General features: G+C 49.1%; 2 protein-coding genes across 6 annotated transcripts; both read left to right on the forward strand.

The window, feature by feature from the left end:
• Positions 1-741: 741 nt before the first annotated feature.
• On the forward strand, positions 742-6,735 carry si:ch211-14k19.8 (mucin-5AC). Of its 5 annotated transcripts, none has more exons than XM_029157536.3 (11): positions 742-1,150; positions 1,360-1,689; positions 2,061-3,747; positions 3,940-4,028; positions 4,126-4,184; positions 4,297-4,460; positions 4,635-4,800; positions 4,873-5,064; positions 5,658-5,870; positions 6,315-6,480; positions 6,570-6,735. In XM_029157536.3, exons 1-11 carry the CDS (start codon positions 1,091-1,093, stop codon positions 6,642-6,644), a joined length of 3,201 nt encoding a protein of 1,066 aa, XP_029013369.1. In that variant the 5' UTR covers positions 742-1,090; the 3' UTR covers positions 6,645-6,735. The 5 variants fall into 5 exon arrangements, with proteins under 5 accessions (XP_029013369.1, XP_029013352.1, XP_029013361.1 ...); XM_029157519.3 differs by having other exon boundaries at positions 748-1,150; positions 5,649-5,870; XM_029157528.3 differs by having other exon boundaries at positions 748-1,150; positions 1,363-1,689; positions 5,649-5,870.
• A 3,425-nt stretch (positions 6,736-10,160) lies between these two features.
• Positions 10,161-13,753, forward strand: actb1 (actin, beta 1). The gene is made up of 7 exons (XM_029148598.3): positions 10,161-10,318; positions 11,157-11,282; positions 11,391-11,630; positions 12,112-12,358; positions 12,446-12,637; positions 12,748-12,929; positions 13,103-13,753. Exons 2-7 carry the CDS (start codon positions 11,160-11,162, stop codon positions 13,244-13,246), a joined length of 1,128 nt encoding a protein of 375 aa, XP_029004431.1. The 5' UTR covers positions 10,161-10,318; positions 11,157-11,159; the 3' UTR covers positions 13,247-13,753.
• Positions 13,754-15,176: the final 1,423 nt, after the last annotated feature.

Raw genomic sequence — 15,176 nt, forward strand, 5'->3', positions numbered from 1 at the left:
GGAGACTAATCTAACCGAACCGAGTGTGAAAAATGAACTGAGTCCAAACTATTTACCATTGCTGCTTCAATTTCAATAAAAAGTGTGACTTCACATAGATTAACTATCTGTCGCTTAGTATTAGTAGTAAACATTTGTGTTTGGATGTTTGGAGTTTCTTTGCGTTCTGCGTGTATTCTGGTTTTGATGTCAACATTGCTCAGTACTTACATAATTTAGGAGACTATGAAGTTGTTTAATTGTTCTCATTTTGGTGGTGGACAGTTGTGGACTTTGTGACTGCAGATTTTCAGATTATGGCATATGTCATGAGCTTTAACTGCTCTACCATACATTTAAATAGACGTGTGTCATCATAGTTCATTCCTTACATTCATAAGAACTTCATTAACCCCTGATTAAAAGTTTAATTTCTATAAAATGTTATAGACTCTTTTTCGTTTGTTTGTTTACATTTTATTTGTAAAATGACAACAAACACGCTGTTTATGTCACGACCCAAGCAGAAAACAGCTTTACAGGTTCCTTTGGAGCTGGCGTGTCGCTGCACAGCTTCACCCGTGGGCCCCTCGTCTGTTCGAACCCAGCGGACAGCAGGGGGTGGAGGTAAACGCGCTCATGAACGCCCCCTGTCTCCTCCACGTCTCCTTCCGTGGCGCTGGTTTCCGGAGCTGCGTTTTTTGCGGTGCGTAAAAACGCAGCTCCCGCAGCGACCGCTGGATTCCTCCCTCTCATCTGTGGAAATGCCCACAGACTGACACGCGGCGCAGCGCGGAGGCGACACGACGCGACGCCTCCCCCCCCCCTCCTCCCCCCGCCGCCGCCGCCGCCGCCTCCGTCCAGCCTTCGTTACAGGACACACGTGTGTCTCATTTAGACGACTGCGCGGCGCTTTAGTCCTGACAGCGAAGCGGCTTCCGTTACGAGGAAATGATGGAGGAGGAACGTCTCTTACGCCTCTGCGCCTAGTTGGGACCGTCCGCAGGAACACTGGAGTCTGCGTTCGCTTTGTTCGACCTCCTGGTGATCACAGGTCCTGCAAATCTGAGCGATCCATGGATTTGGGATTAATAAAGTTCCCGTCAGTGAAATGTCTCAGGATTGGAAATGCAGCTCCACGTCTGTCTGCTACTTTTTATTATCACAACAGGTAAGAAATGCTGACATTTAATGTGTTACAGCTCTAGATCTCATCAGTAGAGGCTCGTTTTTACTATTTCTGAACTATGTGAGTTCTACTTGATGCTCCCACAGGTCTGTGCTTTGTTTACGCGTTTCAGACACCAGCTCCAGTAATAATAATACGGAGAGACGACGTCTTGTCTTCACGCTGGCCTTTTACCATCATCTCTCTTTCAGCAGATAAATCACTGGCTTTTCCCGACCATCGCTGTGGTGGAAATCTCCGCCTGGACCAAGAACCGGCAGGACTCCTCAGCCTGGTTCTGCCCGACGGGAACCCTGCAGTTTGCACCTGGTTCGTGGACGTCCCCGTGGGGAGGACGCTGCGCGTCCGGTTGGCGGAGCCGGGCGGGGGCTCCAGCGTCTGGCTGCGCTGTGTCGGGTCCGGGGAGGACCATGACCTGGTCCTGGACACGGGTCGGGAGGCTCTGCTCTCCGGCTGCGACGGAAACAAGGCGGCCCTCACGTGGACCGGCGCCGGGCGCTCCTCCCTGCAGCTGGACTACGGTGAATGACCCGTTTCATTGGTCGACTCGGTGTGGCCCGCTGGGCTGCGGTTCCGCTCCGATCACAAGGACGTGATCTAATAAGCGTAATAGCGTTTGCTCGGACTTGTTTCCGGGCTGTTTATTCTGGGTTGTTGACAAGGAGGAGATTCTTGTGGGGACATTGGCTGTGCAGTGTGTAACCGCGGAACCATGCTGTGGAAATGTATTGTTCAAAATGCGCTGCGAGCTATAAATCTGTCCGTCGGAAAATCCTCATCACACTCGCGGTGGTGTGGGAGACGGCTGGATGTTGTCGCTGTCGCTGTGTTGTGCTTTCCACTGTGTCTCTCCTCACTCTGCCCCTCTCTGTTTTCGTATGACCCAGTCCAGGAAGACCAGAGGAATTCGTCAGAGGGCAGCACAACCCACCGTCCGGGCCGCGGCCTCGTGAGCTGGTCTCCCACAGAAACCGTGTTTACGAGGACAGCTCCTGTAAGCCAAGACGTGGTGAGTGGGATAGAAGGGGTCAGAGGTCGTCTCTACGAAGGCTGGGGGCGGAGCCGGGGACCTCGGCCTGTGTCTGGACTGTCCTGGGAGGGTCAGGGGTCACTGCAGCCCACCACACCTCTCCGAGGTCTGGCATTGGCTGAAAGAACCGATGGAGAAACGCTCCCTCTTCCTGAGGAAGCGACCAACAATGGAGCGGATACATCTGGAAGCGCTCGACCCACTGATAGTCCCGTATCAGCCAGAGAGGCAACAAGCTCCTCTGTTCACACACACCACACGCTCAGTACAGACACATCGGACACATGGAGCGCAGAAACGAAGTCCGGCACCGAGCTCGCTCAAACCCAGGTGGCCTCGACAGCTGCAGCCGCCAGTAACTCCGACGCGGCGCTGGCTCCAGGCAAACAGCGACATGCACACGCTGCAGCCACCGCTTCCAGCTCCAGCCTCCCGGCTCTCAGCTCGTCTCCGCCTCCGCCTCCACCTTCACCTCCACCTCCACCTCCACCGACAACCTGGGGAGGCGCCGCCCTCCTTATCACACATGGGGGAGCTGTTGGTGAAGGGACGCGCCCACATTCCTGGACGGGCGCAAACACAAACACGTTTAGCTCTGATCTGACCTCCGCCGTGACCTCTGACCCCGTGACCTCTGACCCCGTGACCTCGCACAGCGACCCTCTGCAGCACGACTCAGGCAGCGCCCGCGCTGGAGCCGCAGCCGCCGCGTCGGCGTCGCCTTGGACCTCCAGCGCCCACGCCGCTGCCGGTCCCACCGCCACCGCAGCGTCACTTCACCCAAACACAAATGGCGCTGACTCATCGGAATCCGCCACGTCAGGCGCCGTCAGTCAAACCGTTGCAGCGGAATCATCTGATCGGCCCGGCGACGCGCCGGAGTTTCGCACTCCCACTTCCTCCACGCAGAGTGGAGCGAATCTGCGAAGCACAGCGAGCTTCACGCGCTCCTCATTCACAGAAACGAGCACGGACACACACACGACTACACAGAGACACGTAATATACACACTCAGGCCCGCAGCCTCCTCTCCGCCTGGCGTTGCCACGGTTACCGACGAGACGTCGGGGTCCGCAGCCTCGTCCTCTGCGTTGGGACCCGGCGCCTCCACCGCCGCTGACCTTCAAAGCTCCTCCACGTCTGTCCCATCGAGCACATCCATGTCCACAGACTCGCACCCGCTGCACACACACAGCGCGTCCACGCCTTCAGTGCCTCCTCCACACACACACACCCACTATGAAACCAGGCCCGTACCCGCAGAACCATCTACAGCTCAACACACATCATCACACGCACCACATCGCCCACAGTCGCCGTCTTCTACTCATGAGCCGCACAACTTTAGTGCTGCTGCGCGTGTTCCTCCGCTCGCTCACACAACGAAGAAACCCGAGGAAGGCGGCGATGTGTGGCGACGGTTGCCCAGCAACACAACCACACACTCACCCACAGCTGGACCACCAACGTCCAACCCCCTGCTGAGCTCCACCAGCAGCCAGCCGCCCAAGTACTACATAGTGCCCGACCAGCCTGCCGCCATCAAAGGTGTGTGTGTGTGTGTGTGTGTGTGTGTGTGTGTGTGTGTGTGTGTGTGTGTGTGTGTGTGTGTGTGTGTGTGTGTGTGTGTGTGTGTGTGTGTGTGTGTGTGTGTGTGTGTGTGTGTGTGTGTGTGTGTGTGTGTACACAGATTGTGGGCCGAGGCTTGTTTTGAGGAGGTCATGTGCTTCTTCTATCCAGTGGAGACAGTCGAGCTGCTGCTGCAGATCGTTCTGGAAGACTCCGGCTCAGCTTATGCGGCAGGATGGGAGGAGGACGCTGCCGCTTGGGTCAGAGATGATCTAAATACACAACCGCATCTTATCATCACTACTGCTACTTTCATGTAGCGGGGGTGGTAATCGCCTCGCTTCCTGTTGCTTTCAGGTGCGGCCGTACCTGCAGAAGGCCCCGGGGTTCAGCCGGCTGCTGGGCGTCTGGGGCGGGTGAGCCGGTGCACAGTGACAATGCTAGTTAGCACTAGCTTCCCCCGAGCCTCTAACTAAGACCGTCCAGTGAGCGGATGTTTATGGTGACACTGCTCCTCTGCTCTTCCAGTGGCCACGCTGTGCAGAACCTGGTGGAGTTTCGAACCAGCGGAGCCCTGCAGTGGCTCGGCCGGACAGGACCCGCGTCGCTGCTGGAGCGGACCGGCCTGGCGCAGGCCGTCCGCGAGGCCACGAGCCTCAGGACGTCCAGGATCACCAACATCACCGTAGGAGGCGAGTGCTCGAGCTGCACAGTGGAGGATGCACGGATGAGCTACTTACGAGTCCTGTAAACATTAGAACTCAGTTAGACTGACTTTAAGCTCACATTCCAGTCATGAGAAACCCGATTAGCATCACCGCTAGTTGTTGTGCCACCATCTCACTCTTACTCGTTGTTTTGTGCAGGTCAACAGGGGGAGGTGTGTGACTGGCTGCTGCGGTGCCCGCCTGGTTACGCATGTGCCTCCCAGCCCGACAGAACCAACTACAGCTGCTCCTCCCTCTGCCACCTGGACCACTGCCATCACCACGGCATCTGCACCCACCACCCCGGGCAGCTCCCGGTGTGCCGGTACGCTCCAGGCGCCTGCCCGCTCCCACAGACCGGCCCTGTGCGCTGAGTCCTCTGTTTGTTCTGACCCAGATGCCTGGTGGGAGAGAGCTTCTGGTACATGGGCCAGAGGTGTGACGTGAGGATGACTCGGGCGCGTCTCGTGGGCGCCTGTCTCGCCATCCTGCTCATCATAGTGACGGTCATCGGCGTCTTGGCCGTTGTGGCGGTCCGCCGCTACCGGGCCGTTCTGATCCAGGCCAAAGTGGACCAGACCCGCAGCAGGTACGCGTCTGACGACACATAAACACGCGTTAGGTCACAGCAGCGTCGACGCTGTGATAATAAACAGGAGGAGGAGGCCAAGTCATTTAATATGTGTTACACTGGCTGTAAGTCTGTAGCTCACAGTGAGTATGAATGCGCTCATGTCCACTAGGTGTCACAGTCTGACTAATAAACACACAGTGCCCTCGACTCCAAATGCTCAGACAGTCTGTCTGAATTTATGTTGTTCAGGCTGCTGGGAAAACGCCTTAAACATCTTATTAGGCACAATGGCCGGTCACAAATCATTTTTCACACCCATTTCAAAGGAACATTGACTTCACAACATTGACATCAGTTGAACTGTGAGAGAATCAGAATCAGGAATAAATCCATGAGAGCGTTTATAATTGGACAAAATAACAAACCTGAGGCCCCTAAAGTTAGAAGAAGAACCACCAGCTTCAAACAGAAGCAGAAACAGTATGTAGAAAAGTATGAATGTGTCTGCACAAACCTCATCGACCAGTTTTGCACAGTACTCCATTCATTAGAACTGATAGTGACGGATCCTGCGGCCTCGCCTGCTGATCTGCTCTCAGCTATCGCAGGTTCAACCACTTTGACGAGCTGTCGGGTCGGTTCTGGCTGCGCTCGTGGGCCGGATCGGCGGACTCCATGGACAATCCCGCCTTCACGCGCTCCGACGAGCTGCTGCACCTGCGGGCGCTCGACCGCCCCTGCTGTTACCATGACGACACGCTGTCACTGGCCTCCACCTGTCCCAGCCACGGGACACGCGTCAACACGATCTACCCCCACAGGTACACACACACACACACACACACACACACACACACACACACACACACACACACACACACACACACACACACACACACACAGTAGTGAACGTCTTCAGTGACCACCAGGGGGCGAGAACCACCAGGAGACGACACTGGCATTCAAATGAACCTGCACATACGTTGCCAAGGAAATGTGAATCTGGGACATGCAGAGCGTCATTTGTACGAGCACCTTGAGTCTGTGATAGTAAAGCAATCAAAATGTACAAATCTGAGAGAACAATATGAATTCAAATGTGTGTTTCTGTGACAGTTGCTAACTTTGTTTGCTGTTCACAGCTGGATAATAGTCCAAAAAAGTCCCAAAACAAGCACATATGCATACACCCAATAATTCTGCCCTGCCTGTGTGCCTGTGTAACCCCCATAACGCCTCTATGGGCTCCTCCGTCTCCTCTGCAGCTCTCAGTACGCATGGAGGGGCAGCGAGCTGAGCGTGGGCGATGGCGATGGCGTGTTGGATTCAGGGAAGGCCAGCGACCTGTCGGTGTGTAGCTGGCCTGTGGAACCCATTCAGTGGACTCCCTTCCCTCTGCTGCAGCGGCTGTCCTCCCACAGGACGCCTCCGGTGAGTGTGCGCCGGTGCGTTAGGGGAGCGGGGAGGGGTGTGTATCTGGTTTCGCCGTGTGATCGGGTTCTGTTCCCCTGTGGGACTAGGTGAGGGCGCCGAGGCCGCGGTCCTACTGTGAGGGCATGGAGCTGGTGGACCTGGAGAAGAGCTGGACTGCTTGAGCCCCCTGTCCTGACACTGCGATCTGTAGATCAGCCCTACATTGTAAAGTTAAAATGGATTTCTCTGCTTAATAAAGTGTGTGGAAACGGATGTAATTTTGTTTAACTGCATGTTTGCTACTCGCTTCTTTAATATCTGACTATCTTAGATCTGATTTGCTTGTTCAGGTTGTGAAAATATGTATTTTACACAGAATACACTGAGAGGGAAAACAAACTTTATAGATTTTCTTTGAGATGCTTCTTTAAATGTTGTCTACATTTTAAAGAAGTCTTCTTTTAATAATTAAATTTATGAGTTTTCTAGGAGATACAAAACAATGTCTTATTTGTTTATATCATGAAATATTGAATGTATACTGTTCAAACTTGGGAAAGAAAACCTTCTACGGTTCCAATTTCTTGAATGAGGTTGTTCTGGTTTTTCATGTAATTGTCAATTGTTTTAACAGCTCTGAGAACAATCAAGTACTGTGTTAAAGTTAATGAGATGATTATCCCTATCATGTAGCCGAACGTATCTATGCCAACATAAAACTCAGCTATCACAGCATGTTGCCCACAGCAAGACCTGCTAAACAGTGCTGTAGTCTAAATCACTCCAGTGGCAATGGGAGCATGTCTCTGAGTAATTGTATTTTGTGTCTATTCTATTATCTTCAATAGAGATTTTTTAGGATGATGTATTCTAAGAATCTACTTGCAAGATAAGGAATCCAATAAGAAATAAGCTGCTAATTCATGAAAGTCTAATGCGCTAATAGAAGGCTTCTTGTGACCTTTGGACAGAGGGCTGTCTGTTTTTCAGGCTTTGTGCTTCAAATTGACATTGAAACTAAACAAAAGTTTATTTCCAAGATTCAGTCTGATGCAAGACAGCTTCAACTATCAATAACCTGTGTTAAAAGGATGGTCAAAGTTGGGGTAGTCACAGAATGTAGAAGCTTTATTTGTCTGGCGAAGCTGAGATTTTCCTTTGGCCCAAACACGAACTGCACTGTTTGAGGCTAACGCTCACCACATTTATAGGCTTGTTTGTGTTGGTGAGTACAGTGGAGCACTTAGCAGCCAAACACTCAGCTTTTGTCTTATTAGTAAGTGAATATTGTTCATACGTTTATAGGCAGCCCGATTCTTGACTCCAAATCAATACTAATACTGCTCCATTTGTACTGAATGAATGAAAATGTAAAAAAATAACTTGAATTGAGAAATGTCAGTGTGTTTTTACAGCTCGTTTTCTCTGATGTTAGTAATAAATCCATAAACAATAGCAGAAATGCAATAAAGAAGCTTTTTGCTATTATGTAAATATTAGCTACTATAATTAGCAAAGACCTCAACATTGCTCTAGCAGACAACGTCTAAGACACTGACTCTTACTTGTTTATTTCTTGGGTAATAAACATTGGAAATAGGTACTTTACGTTTTAACATGCTGAAGAACATTTCACAAATTCTTTCATCTCACTTCTCAGAGCCACACCTCCTCAGTAAACTGGAATGTGATGCCATAAAAGACAAAGAGGCCTGGCAGACAGCAAAATACACAAATATGTTCTCTGACTTTACATTGAACTCCTACTTGTCCCTGTCTTGGGAAAATTAACAAGGGAGTGATTTATTCAGGAAATGAGGGAAGCAAGTGAGCTCAGGAGATGGATGAGTGAAAAGTGGACCGAGGCTACCTGCTGGCTTCTTCCATATACGGTCTTAGAGCTGAGACCCAGGCCTGTGAGTTTCACTATGTGATTGAGCAATGCAGGGAGGGACTGGTTTCTGTGTGTGTGTGTGTGTGTGTGTGTGTGTGTGTGTGTGTGTGTGTGTGTGTGTGTGTGTGTGTGTGTGTGTGTGTTGTAATGCATGCATGAGTCATGCACGCGTCTGGGTTTTGCAACTGCTGGAATAATGGCATAACTGTCAAGAGGAAGCACTGAGAAATATCTGTCAGGGAGGAGCTGAGTTGAATAAAGTTGAATAAAGTCTATAATTGATGGCATTCTTGTCTAAATATAATCCGTGCATGGCGGAAGGGACAGGAATCAAGGCTGAGAAGAAGGCAAAATAAACCAACACACACACACACATGCAAACAAGGCCTTAAAAAGGGAGATTCATTCATTCCCCCTGACTGGTCACATGACCTGGGCAGCGCATTCTTCCCCCCATGTGACCCGCTCCAATATCTCCTTATATGGACGTCATCCAAAGGACTCTTAAAGGGACGGTTGTGCTGCTCTGGGACTATGGTTGGAGTGCCTGTTTGTGTTTAGCCTTAGTCTGAAGCAGGATAATGCCTGTTTGAAGCGCCTGCTCCCTGACCAGCTCATTCTGTGGCTCCACTGAAATAATGCCACATGTGTGTGGTGGCTTCCTGCACCCATCTGCAGAAGTGGTGGTCTGAACCCTACTTCCTGTCTGTTTTGGTGAGCCCGCTCCCATATGGCCTTATTAGGAATACATAGGCCAGAGAGAATTCCTAGTCTACGTTTATGAGTCTTTGTCCAGTGCCCTTATCGAGTTAAAATAGCAACCGCTGAGTATCTGCCCAGCATTCAACATGAGCATGCAGGTGACATCATAAAAGTACATATCACATCTAAACACATACTTCTGGATAGAGACTGACTCTTATGTGACACATGAGGTGTGCGTGAGCAGGTGTGTCCATGCAAATCTAGGTAAGTCAAACTTGTTTCATAATGGGCCTCCTCGCTTGATCGTGGCACCGAACACAGATGGCTGGGTTAATCTTTGCCCTTCACTCTCTCTTACTTACAGGTGACGAGTGGAAACAGATTTACAGCCTTGTCTATGTTTGCTGTAAACATACCTCAGCTAAACTGCATGTAATATCACTGTCACTCCACTGTGTGTGTGTGTGTGTATGTGTGTGTGTGTGTGTGTGTGTGTGTGTGTGTGTGTGTGTGTGTGTGTGTGTGTGTGTGTGTGTGTGTCAGCGTGTTAACAGCTACTAGTGACCCTGAAATTTGTAAGCACCCCATGACCTGGCACCACCATCCACGGGTAGCAGTGATGAGTGAGAAGCTTAGCTTGACAGCTGCTGCATTAGTGGGGCCCAGGAATGAGATTATTATGCTTTATATATGCGTTAGAGCTTTAATGCAATGCTAAAACATTAAAAGCGACAATATTATGGATTAGGTTAATTTAATACTTTCTAACAAGGAAATTTCTCTTAAGAGGATGTGGAGTTTAAAGTAAAATACATAAAATGAACTTATTACATAGATGTCCAAATAACATCATAAAGTAGTTTTATATCATTGGTCTCTTTTGTAGTAAGCCAACCTGCGTATCAAACACGTCTATATTCGCCATGAATATAAGGATAATGATGAAGAAGTCAAATATGTTTTAGTATCACTTTTATTATCACTGTGTCGAACGGGTCAGTTCTCGTGGTGTCTGTCTCCACCGCCTTGTCACCGCACGCCTGTTATCTGCATGCGCCACACCCAGTGGACGCGGCTGAACCAATCAGAAGGCGCCGTGCGGAAAGTTTGCCTTATATGGAGAGGGGCTGCAGCACGAGCTCTGATAAAACCCAGCAGACCCTTAACTTCCATTGCAGTGACGTTCAGACACGAAGAGCGTAGCCAGAGCGCAGCTTGGTCAAAGTCATCTTAAAGCCGACAACCCCCCTCACACAGGTAAGACACCTACAGGACTATGCTAATAGGTTTTTTTTTATTCACATATCCAGTTTGCTTTTTGTTCTATGAGGTTTCTTACATAAGGTACAGCTCAGGAAACGGTGCTGGAAACTGTTGCCATTCCATGCTGTTCATGCTAATGGCGCGTTAGCATCCCGTAGTTCGTTTTAAGTAACAGTATAAATTATCCGGGCTGTCGTCGCCTGCCTGGTGTGGCTTTAATAAATCAGGCTGCGCTAAAAAGCTTGACCTTCTCTCTTACATGTGAGCGTGTGCTTTGTCACCGTCTCCGGATCTGATGTCTCCGGTTTCTCAGACTGATGAAAAAAGCAGGTTAGGCGGATTGAATGTAAAGGACTCCGGTGCAAACGTGTTGACGTGTGTAGACGTTTTAAAATGCCACTGCAGCTGTGAATGCCTCTAACAGCACACCTGAGTACTGTACTTGGCCGTTTTTCTTATAACCTTGTCACGACGCGGAGCTTCATTCATTGTGACTAGAGCCTTTTAACCAGGTGCATCTGGCTAATTCCGTGGTGATGATCCAGGTTAAGGGAGTGGCCGCTCCATGGCTCCATGGGCCGGGCTGCAGCCGGCTCTAAGCTGCTCTCACTTTTGCCTTATAAGGCAATGGCCAGACCGAGTGGGACAGAGCCTTTGTTTTCCAGCTCTGGATTTGGACTGGATCCTGCGCCACTGCGACATCCAGTGTCCAGTCTTTATAACGACACGGCTTTAGCGGGCTTGATGATTGCCGGATGTAAGCCACGACAGCCACAGAGCGTCCCTTGTACTAATTCCTCCCCTCTTTCTATCCCCCTTCCTCTTTCTCTAGAAAATGGAGGACGAAATTGCCGCTCTTGTTGTTGACAATGGATCCGGAATGTGCAAAGCTGGCTTTGCAGGCGATGATGCTCCACGCGCCGTGTTCCCCTCCATTGTTGGGCGTCCCAGGCATCAGGTACGGTTTCCATGTCACAATAGTTTTAAATTATAAGTGTGTGTGTATATAAATGTTTTTTACATTGTAGTTTGGGTTTTAATGTGTGCATACTGTTTTGCTACCCAGGGTGTGATGGTTGGCATGGGCCAGAAAGACAGCTACGTTGGTGATGAGGCACAGAGCAAAAGGGGAATCCTGACCCTGAAGTACCCCATTGAGCACGGTATTGTGACCAACTGGGACGACATGGAGAAGATCTGGCATCACACTTTCTACAACGAGCTGAGGGTTGCCCCCGAAGAGCATCCAGTCCTGCTCACAGAGGCCCCCCTCAACCCTAAGGCCAACAGGGAGAAGATGACCCAGGTAACTATGGCTGACACTTAATAGGAAACTAGTTTAGCTTATGTGAAGGGCCCACGACCAGGAAAGTGATGCTGCTCAGGCGTGTCTTCTGCTCAGTCTGTCAGTTTCCACCTATTCCAATTTCCTCCTACTCCTTCACTTTCCAGGTTTCCTCAACCCTGAGCTGATCTTTTCATCTCTGCGGATGCTTCAGGTTTATATATCTGCACTTTAGTTGCAGCATGGTTACTGTTTTCAAATTAGACTTGCAGTAGATTGACAAACACTGTTTATTGCATGATGCAACAGGTGATGGAAGTGCCGGTTGCTGCAACCTCTGAACTAAAGGGGAAATTAATGTTTACTAGTTTAGTGTTTATGCTCAAAACAAACATTGCTCGTGTGCTGTGCTCTTACCTTGACTTTACTAACCTAAACCACTCACTTCAGGTTTTCTCATCAGACTGGTTGAATGACTGAGTTTCCCATCTTTCTCCTGCAGATCATGTTTGAGACCTTCAACACCCCTGCCATGTATGTGGCCATCCAGGCTGTGCTGTCCCTGTACGCCTCTGGTCGCACAACTGGTATTGTCATGGACTCCGGTGATGGTGTGACTCACACGGTGCCCATCTATGAAGGGTACGCCCTGCCCCATGCCATCCTAAGATTGGACCTGGCTGGCAGAGACCTCACAGACTACCTCATGAAGATCCTGACTGAGAGGGGTTACAGTTTCACCACCACAGGTGAGCATAAACTCTGACTCGGCCTGAACACACAAACTAATCTTTGAAGTTGTGCAAAACTGATTCTAATTCTGTCTTGTTTTACAGCTGAGCGTGAGATTGTGCGCGACATCAAGGAGAAGCTGTGCTATGTAGCACTGGACTTTGAGCAAGAAATGGGAACTGCTGCCTCCTCTTCATCCCTGGAGAAGAGCTACGAACTGCCTGATGGCCAGGTCATTACCATTGGAAATGAGAGGTTCCGTTGCCCTGAGTCTCTCTTCCAGCCCTCTTTCCTTGGTAAGTAACATCAGCAAATGGAGATCATGTAAACTTTTTCTTTAAGTTTAATGGAATTTATATAAAACAAGTTCCTTGCCCTTAACGTAATATACCTTTCCCCCACCCAGGTATGGAGTCTTGCGGTATCCATGAAACTACTTTCAACAGCATCATGAAGTGCGACGTGGACATCCGTAAGGACCTGTACGCCAACACTGTGCTGTCTGGAGGTACTACCATGTACCCCGGCATTGCTGACCGTATGCAGAAGGAAATCACTGCCCTGGCACCCACCACCATGAAGATCAAGGTAAAACTCCAGACTCCATCCTCCCCAGAGACAGTCACACGAATGTTCCTGATGAGACCCCTTTACTGCCACCCAGTGGACAAATGTTTAGAATATCATAGACTTGAATACTAGCCTAAGTAGTATTGCAAACATATGAAAACTTGAGCATTACCATTCTTTCCTCCCTGCAGATCATTGCTCCTCCAGAGAGGAAGTACTCTGTATGGATTGGAGGCTCCATCCTGGCTTCCCTGTCCACCTTCCAGCAGATGTGGATCAGCAAGCAGGAGTATGATGAATCCGGCCCCAGCATTGTCCACAGGAAGTGCTTCTAAAGAGACTGTCGGTCCCCTCCCCAAAACACACTGCTACAAATCCAAACAATTGACTCTGCATACATGCCTACACCAACACTGGTGTGTGCAGAGCCCACAATACCTTCCATTTTCCCTCATCACTATGGCACCATGCCCCCGATGGGGAGAAACTCTGCAGGAAGTACAGAGTGTCCAGGCGGTGTGAGGAACATGATGTCCATTGTTGTGTTTGTGTAGGTCATTCCAGATGTCTTTGTTCACCACCTTATTTGCCTCTATGAAGGTTTATTCTCTGGTGGGCTCACTACCCAACAGAACTGTAGTATTACTTAATATGTAAATTATGTAATCTGAAACTTGTTTTGTTTTTGTACTTTCAGCCTTAAACAATACTTGGTCCAGTTTGTTTTTGTCATTATGCAAAAGACAAAGCTTCTACCTTGTATGGAGGTGTGTGGAGGATTGTGCTTGGGGCTTCAAGCCTCTGGTGTACACAACAACCCAATAAAGCGCACATGTCTGAGATTCCAGGCTGACTTCTTGGTCTTTATTTGGTTTATCAAAGTTAATGTATAGCTCAAGAAAAGCAAGTTGGTGCCTATTACTAAACTCTTAATAACCAAAAGGTGCTGTATATTGGAATGCTAAGGTTCATAAACGGCCACTGGTGAGAGGTTATTATCCTGACAAGACAAAAGTACAGTTGAACTTTTTTTTCTTTTTTAAAGACTGCTTCGACTGTAGTGACACATGAACAGAATCAGTGTGGTTGATGCTTAAAGAAGTTGCTGAATGCCACGGCTTTGAATTGAGGCCTGAGTTGCCTGCAGATAGGCTCTTGATGGACATAGTCCAGGCAAATATAATGGCTGCTGACATATGGAGGTGGGAGCTTGCACATATGGGACAGCATATTTTTAAACAAACACTCTAGAAATAATTTGAGAAGGTAACGGGATGCATTTTGGTGTTTTCCCCATCCATCACAAACTTAACATTGGAGATAATTAAATTAGATTTCACTGCCTACAGATTAAGGCTTGTTGTAGGGTCTATAAAGAAAATGTGAAACTATTCCCTACAGTACCATCATGTGGACTTTAAATTAGTTAATTTTCTATTCTATTTTACTATTCAGAAACATGACAAATATAGTATTGGTATTAGCCAAGCAAGTACATATAAGTCTAAATATATAAATAAATGTAGCAATAGAATGCAGGAATAACTCATAAAAGTCTTTAAAAACACTGCAATTAAAACACGTGGCTCTCGCGTCCCATCTGATGAAGACACTGGAGAGACTGGTCCTGGGTCACCACCTCTCTGAGATGGGAACCTACCTGGACCCGCTGCAGTTCGCCTACCGAAACGGCACAGAGTAGACGCCGCAGTCATCTTCCTCCTACATTGAGCTCTTTCTCACCTGAAGAAGCCCCGCAGCACTGTGAGTATCGTGTTTTTTGATTTCTCCAGTGCCTTTAACACCATCCAGCCGATGCTTCTGGAGGAGGACCTCCATCTGACAGAGCAGATTATGGACTATCTCACAAACGCCTCAGTTTGTGAGAGCCAGGGACTGTGTCTGACACTCTGACCTGCAGTGTGGGGGCCCCACAGGGAACTGTACTGGCCTTTTTCTCTTCACCTTCTATACGTCAGACTTCAGACACAGCGCAGATGTTCTCTGGTTACTCTGCGATTGTCAGCCTGATCACTGATGACGACGATGCAGAGTACAGAGAACTTACTCAGCACTTTGTGGACGGGTGACAGCAGAACCAACTCCTGATCAATGCAAAAACCAAGGAAAACCAAGAAGATGGTGGTGGATTTTCACTGACGGCAGTCTTCCCTGGATGTGCATCGATGAGATGCACATCCAGGAGAGGGACATTGAGAGAGTGGACTCTTACAAGTACCTGGGTGTGCATCTGAACTGCTGTAG

This window comes from Betta splendens, chromosome 1, assembly GCF_900634795.4.
Source record: "Betta splendens chromosome 1, fBetSpl5.4, whole genome shotgun sequence".
Lineage (NCBI taxonomy): Eukaryota > Metazoa > Chordata > Actinopteri > Anabantiformes > Osphronemidae > Betta > Betta splendens.